The 19,126-nt window shown below is 35.0% G+C and overlaps 1 protein-coding gene and 1 long non-coding RNA gene across 3 annotated transcripts in view; both read right to left on the reverse strand.

Moving 5' to 3' along the window:
- Positions 1-2,771: 2,771 nt before the first annotated feature.
- Positions 2,772-3,463, reverse strand: LOC149418557 (uncharacterized). Its single transcript, XM_089639121.1, has 2 exons — positions 3,190-3,463; positions 2,772-2,995 (listed from the first exon to the last, which is right to left on the reverse strand). The coding sequence occupies exons 1-2, from the start codon at positions 3,461-3,463 to the stop codon at positions 2,772-2,774; spliced, it is 498 nt and encodes a 165-aa protein (XP_089495247.1).
- A 702-nt stretch (positions 3,464-4,165) lies between these two features.
- LOC149418558 (uncharacterized) overlaps positions 4,166-19,126 on the reverse strand; it is a 29,445-nt gene continuing 14,484 nt past the window's right edge. Inside the window, exons 1-5 of one of the 2 annotated variants that reach the window (XR_016303004.1) lie at positions 18,133-18,226; positions 17,095-17,248; positions 14,380-14,559; positions 13,432-13,678; positions 4,166-4,864 (exon numbers count right to left, since the gene is read on the reverse strand). This is a non-coding gene — a long non-coding RNA (uncharacterized LOC149418558). Of the gene's footprint in view, positions 4,865-13,210; positions 13,679-14,379; positions 14,560-17,094; positions 17,249-18,132; positions 18,227-19,126 lie in introns of those variants that run through there. The other variant, XR_016303003.1, reaches the window with a different exon arrangement.

Raw genomic sequence — 19,126 nt, forward strand, 5'->3', positions numbered from 1 at the left:
TGTTTAAAATTACACCATAATTCCTAATGCTATTAAGGTTCTTTTAAATGGAATGGGGGAGCTAGAAACGAGTTCAAAAATTCATTTAGGATTTAAGCTACAAATCGTAAATGTTGCTTTGTACTGTGGCAATATTTTTATCCACATCAAAAAAATTTATAAATTATATTAACAGCCGACATATTGATTCAAATTAGAGAATAAATTAGGAGTTAAGAGTAAGTAACTTAACTTCTCGATCACCGACGCTAAATATTTGCCATGCGCCAGCTGATTCTACTTTCGTCATAACTTACTTGTTTTTTACAAAAATTATGTTTTTTGTAAATTTTACCATCTTACCAGATAATGTATTTATATATTTCTAAAAATAATATATAACAAAAATATATGAACAATAGGTTAAGGAAGGTAATTTGACCCCAATAAAACCGTGTTGTCAATTCATATTTATCTAATCGAAAATTAACAAAAAATCATTTTGTAAACAAATCAAGTCAAGTGATTGATGGGCTAGATAGATTGATAAAACTTGAATAACAATAATTGTACCGAGCCGGCTTGAACACACATTACCTCATAAAGATGTTAATAATTATATTGCTTTTATTATATCTAATAATCATGGCTTGGTGACTTGATGGGATAGCAATATGATTGTTGCTTACCTCAAGCCTAATCAAAAGTAGACAGATCCAACTGCCCATTGAGTGACCCTGTAGCGCAGTGATGATCCATAACCATGACATGGAAATAAACACATTGAAAATACATTTTTCAATGTAAATATCATTTATCTTTAACATAGTTTTTGGCAGAACTTATACAATATATATTTGGTATACTGTTTCGGACGGGGCCCACAGAAAACCCATCAGTTTTGAACCTGTGCTGTAGTGAATTGTTTCTATCTGCATAATGTAAAAACTAAAATAAGTCGAGAAGAGTTATACATACATAATTATTTGTTATTGAAATATATTTTAAGACATAAGTATTTACTCATCAATTGATCGTACTTGACAATTTTATTAAATTGTTTGCATGCACCTTCAGCAATTTTCAAAAAACTGTTGATGTTGATTGAATCCAGCTTCGCTTCTGCAAATCGGTATGTTTTCCCATCGTGGAACTAAATTCGGTTAATCTGTGTCATTTGCCTGGCGAAGAAGCTCATTGGGCTCCACAAAGTAATGAAATAAATAGAGGTGAACTCAGGGCCGGCCCAGAGCCAAACGGCGCCTGGCGCGACTCAAATTTTGGCACCCCTTGTAAAAATCAATGGATAATATGTAATATATATAATAATATGTATAATGGATAATAATATTGGGAAGATTTGTATTTTTATGTAGTTCCGTTTTTATGAAAAATAATCTCAAGAATCTCAGTTAGGTATTATCAGCGCTTTGGAAATTCGGCGCCCGGAGTGAACTGCTCCAATTGCGCCCGCATAGAGGCGGCCCTGGGTGAACTAAAAGATGTGGGGGAAAAAATGTCAAGATTGAGGCGTGGGTGATTTCTTTTTTGATTTGGTAAATTTGGCTTTAGATCAGGTCTATTTATTCTGTCGTCCAGTGTTGGGCACCCTTGACATTGGTGTTCAGGGCTACTTTCCAAATTTCTACAATTGTATAAAACAGAGTGGATTAAAGATACTAAATGTGTTATCTTTTTGATGACCCGAGAGAGAAACGGAATTTTAGTGTGTTAATTAGTTGGTTATAGAATGCCACCACAAATGTATTTATGCATTTGGAGTAAATACCTAACATTTCAATAAAGATAATGAATACATAGTTACTAACTCCATATGGGTAGTTTATCTTCTTAAATATTTAGATAAACATTTTTTTTTAAATAATTGTTTGCAACGCAAGATAAAATTGAAATTTCTTTGTAAAAATAAAATTGATAATGAAAATGAGCATCACTGATTCAGAAAGAAATATAAAAGATTATATGTTAATTAGAATTGTAGTGGTACGCCACTACTTGAGTCGGATGTCATTCTAGAAGTTTCCCTTATTAAAGGTGGAAAATGTAGCCTCTCAACCATGCCGTTTACCGCAGGGTGATTGACCGTTGTGTGAATTTGTTTCGGTTGTTGAGTTGTATGAATAATTTAGATTAAAATTGTTTTCCTTGGTCGGTAGTTATACGGATTTGTGTGCCAAAACGGGTAATCCACCCCTCGTAGAATGTATGGGCGACCGTTTCGAAAATACTGATTTTATTTTATCTGACATTTTCACAATATTGTGTAAACTAAAACCTAGTTAACAACCACTCTGTAAATTGCCATCTCAACACAGGCGTTCCACACCTAGTGAGATGGGCAATACGTCACTATTGTAACTAAATGTAATATTAAAATAAAAAAATTCTTCGAAAGCCTTGATTGTGTGCCTTTCAAGTGTCCAGGGCACTGGTGTCTCGCCCTTGGCTTTTTCTTTTAGAAATTCGTTGAGGGGCGCTTGAGATTCTGCGGCTTTAGATATGAACCGTGTGATTGCTGGTCGTGTGTATTGTCGAATTGCCTCTACTTTGTCGGGTAGCGGTCGCGTACCTTCGCTGGAAACCAAGTATCCTAGGAATTTGACACTTGATTCTCCGAAGTTACATTTTGCAGCGTTGACAACTACACCATAATCCTGTAAGCGGCGGAAAAGGATTTCTAGGTGCTGCAGATATTCTTCTTCCGAAGTAGATGCAATAAGTATATCGTCAATATAAGCATAACAGAATTCTAGTCCTTGTAAAACTCGGGGCTAGTCACCACAGGGTCTCAACTGGTCGTCGGTTTTAGGTACCACGTGGAATGGTGATGACCAGCAGCTTTCAGAAGGTCTAGCGATTCCCATCCGCACCATGGACTCGAACTCCTTCTTTGCGGCGCGGATTCTCTCTGGCGCCAGCCGTCTGGGTCTTTCGCTGACGGGGGTCCTGGAGTCTTCCGAATATGGTGCTTGGTTGCGTGCCAGGTCTCTCTCATCTGTCCATCCGGGCGCGTTAGGTTAGGGAATTTTTGTAGTAGCTGGTGGTAGGTAGTCGATCCTCTTACAGTTTTTACTGAATCAACTTCGCAAGTGTTGCTAAGTCTTTGGGTTGATAGTTTCGTAGTCCGGTCCAGCAAGCGGTGATTTTTGACGTCAACTAGCAGCTCAAAATGGGATAAAAAATCAACGCCAATGATGGGTTTGGAGACATCTTTGATGACGAATCTCCAGGTGAAGTCTCGCCTGAGTCCGATGTTCAAGGTCAATGTAAGATTTCCGTATGTAGAAATGATGGTTAGATTGGCCGATGATAGTTCGTAAGGTTGCTTGTCATAACATCCTGAGAGTTTGTTTCTGGGGAAGACGCAGAGGTTTGCGCTGGTGTCGATCAGGTATTGAATTTTTGTGTGCTTGTCGGTGATAAATAGACGGCTTGAAGTCAGGCAGGAGTTACTGGCCGTCATCAGTGCTTGCCCTGGTCGTTTCCTGGTCAGAATGTGCAGGGGACCCTGCACTTCTGAGCGGCTGCTCCGAAGGTGCGATGGTACCAGCACATGTCCTCCTCTCGTTCTCCACTCCTGCTCTGGGAACGCGGGCAATAGCCTTCGCCTCTGCTGTTCGAGCATGTCCTAACCCGATCCTGAATGCGACTAGTTTTGCGGACGTATCTGCTGTATGTGGACTCGCTAGCATTGATGCCCTGTATTTCCGTTTTCAATGTCATCGTCAATTTATGATGTCGGTCTTCTAACTTCGCGTCAAGTCCTGGCGTTATCTCCGCGATGTGAGCTCTGCTTGTGAAGTCTGCAATTGCGTCTGCCAGGTCAGCCACTTTGTCCAGGATGACGTCCTTTTGTGTCGTCAGGACCATCTGCATGGTGTGAGGAAGATGGCCCATCCACAGCGTTCGGAGAAAATCGTCTGGTACTACTACCCCTGACAGGGTGCGGAAGTGGCGCAGGAATTCAGATGGCTTCCTGTCCCCAATCTCTTCGTGTTCCAGGAGCCGGCGCGTCTTCTGTTCCTGAGTCGAACTTAACCGGCGGGTCAGTTCAGCCTTCAGAATCTGTCTACTAAATTTGGCTGAAGCGGTTTTTTATAACACACTCGAAAAATAAATTAACATAAAAAATACAACAGAATGTTTTAAGAAAAGAAGATTCGAGAATGTTTCCTAGCGCGTCACGTGGGCAAAATAATTCGATCTCAGTGTCACGGTTGCTGGTACTGTACTGTCGATTTCCTTCACGCTGTCGCTTATAAAGGTGGAAAATAAAACATATAAAGGTGGAAAACAACAACATTTAATAGTTACAACGTCTTCCTCCTCACAAACCGTTGAAGGAAGTGATAATGTATTTAGGTAGGTACTTAAGAAATTTGATAATGTACAATGAATGCTTAAAGTAATTTTTTTTTTATTAGAAATGACAATTTTATTTCAGTCCCGAAAAACATACATTATAACTCGTACCAAAACAGCATTTCGGTACCAGCGCACCCCTGGTTACAAGCGATACTATTTATGAACTAAATATAAAAGAAATGTGAATAATTCTTGCTCACAAATAATTTTTAAAAATTGACTAAAATTGAGCCTCCAGAGAGTCCAAAAAAAATATAGATTTGGCAGCAGTAAAATAAATAATGTGTGACTGTCGTAGTAAAAGGGTTTCAAAACTGCAACAGAGCTTTGGCACCAGTTTTAATGCCACAAGATTCTCTCTATCCAGGGAATTTAGCCAGACATTCGTATGTAGGCCGAAGTACACGATTCAGAGTCCCGTGAGGATAAGATTCTTACTAGTGCGTGCAGGCAACTCTTGGTCTGTTGTCCATGTATAACGGAAAGCCGGAAAAGAGTCCTGAAAATAAATAAAAAATAAGGTGAGCACAGTCGAAATAGTAACATCTTGATATTTTTAAGACATTGATTTTTTGGTCTGTGTTTTACCAACTTTAATATATCTAGTCTGTATTTATATTCATGGTCATGGTTAAGATTAACCTAACATAACGTAACCAAACCAGTCCTGGGTCGATCTTGAACTACCTGCTCACAAACCACCAATGATGGATCAGGTTACTTTTTCAAAAAAGATTCGACCGTCAGCACCTGTGTCCTGTGATGGGTGCCGGTGTGGCGAGTGACCATAGATTTATGATTTTTTTATACCGGGCATCTTAAATCTTTTTCTCGCAACAGAAAAATGTAGATGGTACGAGTACCTAGGGCTGCCACCTTTCAAAAACAGTAGACATGGAGATTTTAGAAATATATTTTTTTTTATTAAAATAAAACTTTTTTATTTATTTTTTTTTTATTTTATTTAATACATGTTACATTATTATGAAATTTACATAAAGTAGATATAATGAATCACCATACTAGGCGGCTGCCTGTTTCATGGTGACCAATTGAGTGTAATTAATTTGTATGAAATATGAAATCTAGTGTAAACATATGAAATTAGTAACTATAGATGAAGCTAAAATTTTGGAAAAATTGTAATAAAAAGTAGAAGATAGAAATTAGAAAGGAGAAAGAAGTAAATTAGCATTAGATTGTAAAAATGTACATAATTATATATATAATTTTTTTAGTTTGAATTATTTAATTAAGGCAAAATGTCATGGTAGATTACCATTGATAATGTTTTTTTTTATATAAATGACCTAGCTAGTGCTAAGCTGACTTGGACCAGCTTGACACTTAAAACTATATTTTTCATTCTGAAGGGATTGTTTAAGCATCTTTTCTTGCTCGGGTTTCTTCAAAAATTCTTGGCAACTCATATTGTAATTAATCTTCACGATTAACTCTGCCTTTACCATTTCCACTGACAAGCAGTTTTACTCGTCTGTCCACCAATTTCCCATTAGAAAAAATCCATTAATTTATCTTGAACACCTTTTTCTGGGATACTTTATTTAAGGCGTCGATAGCAATCGAAAAGTGAACCCCATTTCCAGATTGAGACCCTTTTAGGTCTTGTATTGTAGACTCTATAGAGTTCGGTTCTAGGGCATTCAAAACAATGGCTTCAGCTTTGGTTCTGCCACAGTCAACTTTAGGTGATAGTGGTGAATCGAAATAAAGAGAAGGATTTCTATTTAATTCCGCAGTCGGTGCTCAAATAACGTGGTGGTGTCTAATTAATAGTCTAATGTCTCCCTATCGCTCCGGGGCACGAAGCACTCAGTCAGACAGTCCACGCGCTCCGCGCCGTGATGGTGCCTGTCGCTTCACTGCCACCCGGTCTGACCCGGAGATATCGATGTTAAACCCGTACCCCGGACATGCACCATGCAAACCCCTAGACTCCGGGTCAAACCCGGAGAGGTGGCAGCCCTATATATACCTGAATTCTAAAATAGATCATCTTTTTTATCTACTACCCCCCTACATCAAATGAAAGTACCCGATCAAAGATTGTGTGACAGGTACCCGGTTCTCAGGTACGATGGGTACATTCGACTAATGGTGCGCGGCTGGCAGTGGGCAGCGCGTTCATTGATATCTCTCCTCTACTTTACGCCATTTTTTCCTAGTGTAAAAAGTACCCAACAATTTTTTTGAAATGAAACTTCTTTACGCGCGTCATGCATTTTCGAGGATTGGAGTAAAACCGACTCATGACCGTCACGAAAAACCGTGATCATTTCGCTATAGGAGCCTAGCTAACATTATATACCTAGTTTAGGTCACTCTCCAAACTCAGCTTCGCGGTCTAGAGGCAGAGCGCCCGACTGTCGTCGTGAAGAACCGAGGTTCGATCCGCGCTTTAACTAATTTTTTTTTCTTTTTGTGATTTTTTTAATACGAGGAAAAGTGATAAAATGCTCTCGTGCTGCGACTTTGTCAGGCATACATATAAGAAGATATCTACATGATTTGTAATAATGTAGCAAAAAATTACATAAATTTGTTAATTTTAACCGAGAGTCCTGAATCCTGAAATGTCTAAATCCATTTAGTGAGACTCTAGACCGGCAGGTGCTCACTCGAGTAATTGGATAGAAGTAACGGTCGGTACCTATATGATATTTTGGTCGAAATATAGCTTACAAATCGAGCCGGTAGAGTCGCTCGGTATTTTGATTAATTATTTTTATTTTGAATCATTAAAATTACTAATCAAGGCCGATAACGTGACTAATTACCCTCGCAGACGTGCGTGACTAGTTTTTTTAGTAAAAAACACAGCCGTAAGTGAGTTTTTCAAAATTTAGAAATTTTTTTCAAATTCAGACTCCATACGGGTATGAGACTGTTAAAACGCGATAGATCTTTTCCAAAACGGACAAATATACGGAAATATTTTGAAAAACGACAGATATGACTTCACACTGGCGATATATCTTCGAATCGACCCTATATAAAGCGTTAACGAGACGTTATGTGATATTATTCATTTGCCGTGTTTGAAAACGAAAATTTGCGCGGGACAAGTCAATTGAGGAGTACACGTTGTATACGCGGTTCTCGTCGCGTGAGATACCTCTCCTCGCGGTCTAGAGGCAGAGCGTTCGACACTCGTTATGCAGGTCCCGGGTTCGAATCCCATATTTTTATAACTTTTAATTTTTTTTAATCACATGCTACTTATAAATATGTCAATATTAGGAATCTAGTTAAACATTCATTTGTTAACAACACGCCTATAAATAAATTTATCCTTTTCAAAACTATAATGTACAGCATTCTGAATAATATTAATATCTCACAAAAGCGGCGCTATACAAATTGTCCAATAAAAAATTAAAAGAGAGAGAGAAGAATACTAAAAGTTTCACTTCCGTCGTGCGTAGGCTTGCCACACACTGTATTTTTTTTAAATGGTAGAGAATACTCTTTGGAGAGTAATTATCAATAGCTGTTACATAAAGGATTTGTAACAAGGTGTATGTATGGATTCCTCTACATATTTTATATCTAATGTTTCAGTGTGTGGCACCTCCAGCATTTACGCATTGAGCATTGTGCATTGATCAAATTGTCAATTTTAGAATTTTTTTGGAAAACATTGATTACAAAACCTGAGAGTTCAAATGAAAGCTGGAAATCATCCCTAGTTCAACAGCCCAGAGCAGTAGGCACCCTTTTGGCTGGGAACCGACGGATCCGCTCTATAATTTCGTCATCATATTTTTATTTTAAAATCTGGAGAATCCATGTACATCTACCGATCCTGGACTTTTATGGCTCTAGTCTTGGTGACAATTTTCACAAGGCCATTCTAAAACACCAAGACTTATTTGTGGAAAAGTTTCTTTGAGTTGTTATAAATTTACATTTTATACTTGTTACTTTATACTTTTCTTTGAGTTGTTGTACTTTTACATTTTATACTTGTTACTTTATACTTTTCTTTGAGTTGTTGTACTTTTACATTTTATACTTGTCACCTTTACCTTTCTTTAAGTTGTTGTACTTTTACATTTTATACTTGTTACCTTTACCTTTCTTTAAGTTGTTGTACTTTTACATTTTATACTTTTCTTTGAGTTGTTGAACTCTTACATTTTATGCTTGTTACTTACTTTTGTTTGAGGTTTTGTACTTTCACTATTCTTACTTTTGTTGATGGTACACGTTGTGCCGTATACATGAAAAAATAAATAAAAATATTCATTTTATTTAAAATTTTTGCCCCCTAATCCCTCCCTAACTTAGCCCCATAACGAACAGCGTTGTGCATGAGTATTATGTCTTCCATTGATTTGAAAGATAGATATCTTGTCTTTAACCTTTGGAACACCGTGCTCCCACGGCCAAATTCTCCGCAGGCTGAGAATATTTTGGTAATAACTTACTTGTTTTTATGAAAAATTATGTTTTCTTAAATTGTGCCGTCTTACCAGGTTTGTGTTTATATATTTAAAAAATGATATTTATCTGTCATAAGTAGTTTCCTCAAAAAAGCTACATGTATTCAGAGAAATGTTTATTTATCTGTCATAAGCAGTTTCCTCAAAAAAGCTACATGTATTCAGAGAAACGTTTATTTGTCCATCATTTCAAATTAAATAATAAGAAATATAAAGATCTTTTTATGATTTTATTATATTTTCATCAATTTAAATAAGTATCTTTCACAATGAATCTAAATAAATATAGTAAAATGACATAAAGAAGGCCAATGTAGAGTCGATGACACTTCGACAGTGGCCGCACGCTTGTTAGAATAATATTATGATATATTATATCCTTGCCAAGCGAATAATTTATACAATTGTTTAATGGAACAATTTTCTTCAATAACTTTTGAAGGTTATTTATTTATTTATTTATTTATTGACGCCCTAATGGGCTTTTACAAAAGTAGTTAACAAGTAATACAGTTGTGTTACATAGTTTACAATAAATTATGATTTTTGATTAAATTAAGGTAAATTCAAATTAATAGTGTGGATTACGGAAAGCTAAACATGTATTAAGGAACATATACATATAAAAACAAAAGTGTATTCTTAAATCAAATAAAACACTTTGTTTATTAACCACGACTTTTTTATATTATTACATCTACCGGTTTCGCTTCAGTCGAGCTTCATCAGGATGTGAAATATAACTAAAAACTAAGACAGAGGTCATGCATATTTATAGGAAAACAGAGGGAGACAGAATATAACACATTATAAAAGTGGGAGGAGTCAAATATTACATAGGCATAGTGAATTAAAGATATATAATAACAAATTACAAAAAAGCATTTTAACATGAATTATACATATAATAATACATTTTAAAGACATAAGAAAAAACATAAACATATTATTAAGGAGTGGAATGGATTGTGGGAAACAAGTTAAATATAGGACTATAGAATGTGTTTTTTTGATTAGATAAATTAATTTGTGTATTTAATAAATGATCTGACAAGTTACTGTTTATAGATTTCCTGATTTCTAACGATTCTAAATTGTCTAACCTAATGCCTATACTATTTTTATGTAAGAGGCTAGTACCTGTTATTTTATTAAATCTATGGTCTGCTGATATTAAATTAATGGTTGGCGAGTTCCGAAAAACCTTTGCCATTTAAACACCGTACATGTTCCTTCACTCTGGTGTTTACATTGCGTGATGTTTTACCTATGTAAAAGGCGGGACAATCACTACAGTTGAGTTTATAAATACCCGAATGGCTTAATATGTCATCATTGTCCTTAGTATTAATCACAAAAAAATTCCTAGGGTATTGTTTGTATAAAAGGCAGGTTTAATATCTAAAGGGAGGTTCCTAAAGCTTTGATTTGAAAAATTATTTATAAATAAAATCCTACGCCAATGGTAAATAGAGGTGTTGATATTAATTGACGGAATACTGCTATATAGGAATTTGGTTGTGGAAATATGTTTTTGTTTTTTATTAAGAATTTTATCAATTAAGGCCGAATCATAGCCATTATTTGATGCTATTTGTTTTATTATTGATAATTCATTTGTGAAATTATTTGTAGATAAAGGGACGGAAATTAACCTATGTATCATTGAATGGAACGCTGCATGTTTATGGGAGATGGGATGATTGGAAGTATTGTGGATAGTTATGTCTGTGTAGGTCGGTTTTCGGTATATGTTAAATTCAATTCTATTATTTATCAGAGTGAGAGTGAGGTCTAGAAAATTTAGAGAAGCATTGACACCTACTTCTAGGGTAAACTGAATTTGGGTATGGAAAGAATTTAAAAGCTGAAGGAAGATATTTAACTGTCGATCCGTACCTGACCAAATACAAAATATGTCATCAACATATGAATCCTATAATTTCTATACCCGCTATATCCGATTTTTTGACAAAATGATCTGAGTATGACATCTTGTTCACATTTTTGCGAGCAACAAGAGGAGCCTAAAATTGAGTTTCAAAACCCTCCTTTTCGCGACCAAAAACCATGTTTAAACTGCGAGTGAGAAACCAAATCCGCTATATCATACAGAAAGTTACTATCAAAACCCGCTATATCGGATTCAACGAATCACAAGCAGTTATTTTGCCAAAATACAATATGGCCGCCGCTCTGACGCCACGCTCATGTGTCAAAATGATCTACGCGTGAGTTTCTAAACCCGCCATGTCGGCTCAGTTGACTATCAAAATCACGAAGTGAGTATCAAAATCCGCTATATCCATTTTATTTATCGAAATAACTTAATTATTGCTAGACATATGCCTATACAAAAATAAATGCTTTTCGAAATTTTATTACTCCAATTCATTATATAAAAAATTGTAATGCATTTACTTATGTACGCTAGAGATGTGACAGTTTTTTGCGGTTTTCTCCAAATCAATGAAAGTTGATATAGCGGGTATAGAAATTACACGACTCATATCTCTTCCATATCAGCACATTTTTTAGGAGAGGAGATTTACAAGAAAAAAATTTATTTTCTATATTATCCATAAATATATCAGCGATCAAGGGTGAAGTTGGAGAACCCATCGCCAATCCGGTAGTCTGATTATAGATGATGTTATTAAATTTAAAATAATTTTGGTTTAAACAGACATTAAACAAACGAGAGAGGTCATTACTAAAGTCACATGGTAATTTAGAATTATTCAGTAATTTACTAATTAAGTGTATTCACTACGGAGTTGTGAATTCATACATCTCAGTAAAATGATTAAAAAGATTTCGTTTTATAACTAATACGGAATCTTTAAGCATGTCTACAATATTCCCAAATGTATAGCCAAAATGATGTAGTCTATTTATAGGTGTATGAGCTTCATAGTTGGTTTTAAAATTGTCACAGAAAAATGTAGCACTTTGCCATCAATGTAATATATCATTGAAGAAAAAGATAATACAGTGAAACCTCTATCTATCGTTCCTCGAATAATCGTTTTCCCGGATGTATCATTTATTTCTTCTAGTCCGAATTCATTTCATACAAAAATAGATCGCATCGATCGTTTCTATGTCCACCATTTTCCCGCATTCATCGTAGGAATTACGTCGCGTATTTGATATTTTTTGTCTGTGTTTAAATGGCGCGAGACGGCACTCGTTACGATGCGCGAAACTTTTGAGAGAGAAAGAGAAAGAATAACAGTTTGTCGCCGCCATCAGTCGCTAGTTGTCGTCAGTTGTCGCTAGATACCCGAACTTAGTGGAGTGTTTGCAGTTATCCTTTTTGGGCTTTTAAACTATTTTCGAAATGAGCCGTTTGATGAAAAAAGTACGTACTCTTCAAGAAAGATTGAAAATTATCGAAGAGGTGGAAAAAAACCCCGCTGAAAAACGCATCGATATAGCCAAGCGTTTAGGAATCGCGGCATCCATGTTAAATTCTATTTTCTTGAAAAAAAAACGAAATTCGGGAGCAAATTCAAAAGTGCGGAAAATCTTCGAAAACTAGAAAAACCAGTAAAGAATCAAAGTTTAGCGAACTGGAGAAAATTCTTATCTCTTGGTACCAAATTTGACAAATTTTAACAATTTTGCTACTTTCGACGACAATATTCCAACTTGTAGGATAGAAACTATCGAAAGCTTTGACGCAAGATTGACGGAGACAACAAAAGAGGTCGATATTGATGAAGAGGAGCCCCTGCCTGTACCTTCATTTTCAGAAGCATGCACCCTCTTTGAAATATTGAAAACTTTCTACTACGCACACTCAATAACTGAAGCCGAAAATGCTGGAAATATACTGTTGACTTGCGGAAATAAAACAGTAAAAAAACAAATGTCCATGAAAGATTATGTATTTACAAAGCAATAAACTTTAAAAAAAAAATTGGTTCTGTTTAGCTTTGTATTTTTTTAAATACATACATTTATTTACATCTAAAACTTATTTTCTTCTTATAATTTTAATCTACCAACGGTTATGCAGATTGGGAGGACGGTATCTTCACTGGATCGTATCTCCTTGTGTTTTTTTTCTCTTAATCCCGCATTCATTGTTTTCCCGCATTCATCGTTTATTTCGATAGGTCCCTTTAAAACCAATAGATAGAGGTTTCACTGTACTAATAAAGTCAATTGAAACATGAAACAGCACAAGACACAGAAAAATAATAAAATAACGGTCTCAACTGGGAATCGAACCTGTCTTACTGGGAAAACGTATTTCAACCATTTGACCATTGGAACCTAATTATTATACGTCATTTTTGTCAATCTCATAGAAACAGAACAAGACATAGATAAATAAATAAGATAACGATTCCAATGGTCAAGTGGTTAAAGACGTTGTTCTGGTAAGACATGTTAAGACTGGGTTCGACTCCCAGTTGAGCCCGTTATCTTATTATGTTCCTGTGTCTTGTTCTGGTTCATGTTTCGTATAGATTTATTAGTATTTTATTCATTGAAGAAGAATATAATATATTATATATTTAAATATTCTTGTTCAATGAATCTAATCTAATCTAATATATATTATAAAAAGAAACCTGCGTTTCCCTACCAGCCTAATTTTCTTCACAACCAGCCACTGCTACCCTCCGGTGATGATGGTAGATAGTCCTCGGTGTCACATTGAAAGTAAGAGAGTTTGGTGGGGGTGGCTGAGCGTGGGTGGGAGATGAAAATGTGCTTTGTCATAGGAAGGCCGCGAATGCTTCAGATTATTTCAGAATTGTCTCGGCGACTGTGCCAGTGAATCTGGAAGGTTCCAGAAAGTTCATGAAGTTTCTCGAGTTCTCTAGAAGGTCCTGGAAGGAGAAAGTTCAAGAAGGTTCTATAAGTATCCAAACTGAGTGGCGGAGTGTGTCGGTGAGTCTAGAAGGTTCTAGAAAGTTTGACAATGCTCTTGAAAGTTCTGGAAGAAGCCACATCAGCGCGTAGGGTACAGGTACAGCTAGTAAAATATATTTTGGTATGCTAGGAGCATTTTTTAAGATACAAAATCTCACCAAAAGAATGTATGTAAGGTTCTATAAGGTTCCAAACTGAGTAGCGGAGTGTGTCGGAGAGTTTAGAAGGTTCCGGAAAGTTCGACAATGCTCTTGAAAGTTCTGGAAGAAGCCACATCAACGCATGGGGTACAGGTACAGCTAGTAAAATATATTTTGGTATGCTAGGAGCATTTTTTAAGGTACAAAATCTCACCAAAAGAAAGTATGTAAGGCAAGCCTGGGGCACAAGTGGTTAACAGACCCGCATGGGTCTTGGATCTTGCTCGATGTTTACGTAACTAACTAACCATCATGCTGTTTCCTTGCAGGGTTAGGCAGAGGACGGCCGGCCAAACAACTCGGTCTTGGCACACACTCCTTGCCTCATTCACATTCATACATCGTCTCATACATACTTTTCTATTATTCTGACTTTTGACATGGCCTGACTCAAGTATCTGATTCACTTGATCGTGCCATGTCTTTATGTTTCTAATATTGTAATAATTGTAATGTACCTCAATGTTTCTAATATTGTAATAAGCTTGGTTTACAATGCACCCCAACGTGTGACATGGTCCAGTTGAGTCGAGAGGGCAGCTGAGGACATCCACATGATGCACTACAGTCAGGGTGATAGTGTTTAGTGCAGTGAATAATCTGGAACACTCGTCCTGAGAGACCATCTTCATTGACATCTGAAAATGTTGAAATAGTTGTGAACTGATTGTTTTATCCAGTTTTAGCTTCACTTTTTGAGAAATAGAAGTCATGAAGAGCAAATGTAAATTTCAATTTTTTTTTTTTTTATTTTTTTTTTATTTATTGAAACATATAAACAAGGTTACAATTTTTTTAACAATATAAACAAAAATATATCAATCACTCTCCTAATAAAGCAGCTGCTTGTGTTTAGGAGAGGACAACAAAAATATTTTTACATTTGTTTAAATTAAACAAAAAATATTAGTAATAAAACAAAAAATAACACAAAAATAACAATAAAAGTAATAAAAATATAGGTTAGTTAATAAATGATTCAAAGAATTTAAAAGGCAAAAACATATTTCTAAACAATAAGTAAAGTTATGAGGTGGTACAAGAGTATTTTAATTTAATTTTTTTTTTATATTTTTCGTAGTTTTCTTCCGATCGTATATCAAGGGGTAATTTATTAAATAATTTTACACCCTTGAATATATAGTGATGTTGTGCTGTTGTGGTTCGTGCTAGTGGCACGGTTAGTCCTCCAACAGATATTATTCTTTTGCTAATATTCAATTGTGGTAAATTATTTTTACTAAAGAAATCTTTATGTATTTGTAGAAGTGCAATTTTGTCATAAATTTTTGTAAGTGGGGGAACCGGGAAATCTTGAAAAACATTTATAGTTGGGTAGTAATATGGCTTTTTTAAGATGATTTTTATTAGTATTTTTTGAATAGTTTCCAGTGGGAGTAGGGATGATTTATATGCACCCCCCCAAGCCACGATTCCATATTGTAGGACAGAGTGCGCCAATGCATAATAAATATCTTTTAGTATTTTTAATGATACAATATTTCTTAGTCTAAAAAATATATAGATTAGTTTTCTCATTCTGTCTACTGTGGAATTTATTTGACTTTTCCATTTAATGTTATTATCAATAATTATTCCAAGATATTTTATTTCTTTTTTACTACTAATGTTTATACAGTTTGAATTACAGGGTGCGAATTTAAGGAGGCAATTTCTTTCGTGAATTTTTATGTTTAGATTTACATTTGAGTTATTCCCTGTTAGGCTATAAGGTATAAAATGGGTTTTTTCGACATTCAGTGTCAATAAATTTTCGTCAAACCATAGTTTAACTATATTTATTGCATTATTAGCTGATACTACGACCTCATTCCATGAATTTCCTTCAATAGTTATAACTGTATCATCTGCGTAAGATATGATGTTTCCAATGATTGGGAGTTGAAAAATTTCATTAACATATATTATAAAAAGTAAAGGTCCCAAAACAGTTCCTTGTGGAATTCCAAAATCTATATTTTCTATTTCACTTAATTCGTTGTTTACTTTAATCTGTTGAGTTCTTTGATAGAGATAACTTTTTAACCATGTTTTAGCTTTGCCAGTAATTCCTATATTATTTACTTTATTAATTAATTTTGAATGTGAGACACTATCAAAAGCTTTACTGAGGTCAATGAATATACTTAAGCATTTTTTGCCTCTATCTAATGTTTTGTAAATAATCTTAGTTAATTCTGCAATTGCGTCTTGTGTGCTAAGTTTATCTCTAAAACCGTATTGACTAGGGTTAATACTTTTTAATTTTCTTTCTTTTAATTTAATATCTAGTTAATTCTTTCATTTCTTAAAACAAAAATTGTGGGTAAGTTAGGATATGTTGGTACATAATTTTCTTCTTTTTTTTTCAATTCGCTTAGATGATTTTGGCATGTAGAGTAGATGAGCGAAGAAATGAAGGCCAGGAGTACACAGGGTGTACTCCTGGCACGTACCTGAAAGATTTTAACCAGCGATTCCTGAGCATACTTAGAGTAAAAATGTAGATGTCATTTTGCTGTGTGATGATTTTTTTTCAAACAAAACAAAAACAAAAAATTTACATTACACGTCACAACTGAGTAGTTGGCAGCATGCGTCACGTGATACGCACTCTGTCTCGTACCACCAGCAAATCCAGAAGCATGCTAACAAATCAACTGCTTGTTGATTTGTAAGCATGTTCGAATAAGTAACAATTTCTCAATAGTAGCATGCTTTCGTGCTACTAACGAGCATGTCTGTTCGTAGCTGAAACGTATTTAATATAGGTAAATAAAAATATATAAATTACAAGGAAAGAAAAAAGTCCCGTGATATACCCTGACTGCGCAGAATGTTCGAATGACTCCGCAGAGTCGCATGGAATGAACAATTTAATGGTATAAGGTTGGGAAGTAACGGGCTATTCAATTCTGTCCACTTAACACGGCTTATATCATTTCCAGCAATGCAACATTTTGATTCTGATGCTGGTCTTTCACCATGGCGGTACGGGAGTTTTCCTCATTCTGGAAATCTACATCTTTAGTAAATGTCTATGTTGAGATAATCAAGAAAATTGTTTTGATATTTTCAAGGGATTGAGTATTATAATAGATATTCAGTACCTATTTATGTGTTTTAATACTTTTTAAATAAAAACGTAATTAGTTTTTTTGTTGATTTCGTACCTTAAAGTCACCATCAATCTTTCTTCAACGGAAATATGTTGCTGAAAATTGCGGTGTGGTAGCGGGCGGTAAGCATGTATGACGGCGTTGCCTTTTCACATTGTTTCGCTTTATAAAGCTTCAAACAGTAGCACATTCACGTTTGCATCGACTCCTAATCGGTTGGGTCAGAATAAGAGATTTATTATAAAAATACTAAGAGAAAGCTTGGTATTCTCTCTTTCTATAACTGTTCATAACATATATTGGGGAATGTTGGAAAAAATGTTGAGCAACTGAGGGTTTTGGCCCGCAGGGGACGGCAAGAAACTTCAACCCTGCAAATGAAGGGCACCGTCCCCGAGAGGTTAGCGAGGGAAAGGAGCTGTGGAAGAGGATGGTGAGGAAGAAGGCATTGTCATTTGGTGCCACATAATATGGCACAGGTTATGAAATGGTATATATTTACCTAACCGCCGCACAGATTACGGAAATGACAGTAAATATACAGAAAATAGAGAAAACAATTTGTAGTAGGTACTTTGATAGATAATTATAAGTTACTAAGGACGGGTTGTTTCGGAGAAATTGAACAATTCTTCAAATTTCAAAGTTAATTTTCAAGTCCTGTGAACGATTTTTTCAAGTTCTGTTATTATTTCAGTTTTGTCAAGCAACTAGCCTATAATGACATAATAACAGAACTTGAATATGACTTTCACAGAACCCTAAAATGAATGTTGTAATTTGATGAATTGTTCAAATTCTCCGAAACAACCCGTCCTAAGTATTCGCATTGTAATAGTTATTTCGTTAAATTTATAGCTTAGAAAAATACTAACTTAAAAAAACTATTTTACAATGACGTTTTTAATGAAACTGTTATAAGGAGAGTGGTATATATTGGTATATATTCGTACATTTACAATATGATTTTATGATAATTTTTGATATTATTATGTCAAAACATGGCCTGAAGAAAAGATGTCAAATAATCCTGTTTTGACGAAATAGCTACTAAAATGGATATGTTCCATTTCCGGAAAATTAGATACTTACTTCCAATAATTTTAATGTCATTGTCTACCATTTGTCTACTTATAAATAAAAAGGAATTATCCGTCTGACAGTTCTAGAAAACAATAACAAAAACAGCATCAACCGACGAGAAGTTTCTGTATGGTTCTAGAAACGACGCGATTGGACGCGATGTCTCTGGCACCTGGCGCGAATGACGGGGCTTGCCAACCAATGATAAGCGTACCTAGAATCTTATGAATTTAATGATCGTGTAAACGAAACTATATTTATTTATTTTTTTATTAATTTACTCCCGTCGGACTTTTACATAAAACAAGTATAAATTAATTACACTATACAGTGCATTCAAATTAACCTAATAATAATAAAAAATATTATTATTGAGCATAAATATATGAGACGATGTATGAATGTGAATGAGGCAAAGAGTGTTTGCCAAGAATGCGATGTTTGGCGGTCCATCCTCTCTGCCTACCCCTTCGGGAAAACGGCGTTATGGTTAGTTAGTTGGTTAATTAGAAATAATACTATTTTTATAGCATCATGAGCATAGCATTAAAGAATAGAATTAAAATAATAGGAACAAAATTAATTAACGTAATACACATCGATACAAAAAGAGAGAAAAAGTATTAATACCTGTCTAGAGTAAATACCAAAAATCAACAGAAAAGAAAAGTACACAATTACACAAACACTAAGTTACAGATTATAAAATATAAATTTTAGCGAAACAAAATGTTTCCGAGTCAAATTTTATATAGATTTAATGAAAATATCAACGGAAATGATATTATTTCCTAGCCTATGAAGCCTTTGGACCGGGGAATTAATAAAATAGTTGGTTTTAGATAAATGAACAAAGAATAACTCAGGAAGTTTTGTGAAAGCTATTTGCTTAGTTAAGTCAGGTGCATTAAGCCGTTCTTCTTCAAGATAAGTCGGTTTAATCAATTTATTTCATGATTTGGTCCATGGGATAGTGTGAAATTGATGAACCTTTAAAATTAGT

Source organism: Hesperophylax consimilis, chromosome 13 (genome assembly GCF_061612785.1).
Source record: "Hesperophylax consimilis isolate HC1 chromosome 13, BYU_Hcon_1.0, whole genome shotgun sequence".
Classification (NCBI taxonomy): domain Eukaryota; kingdom Metazoa; phylum Arthropoda; class Insecta; order Trichoptera; family Limnephilidae; genus Hesperophylax; species Hesperophylax consimilis.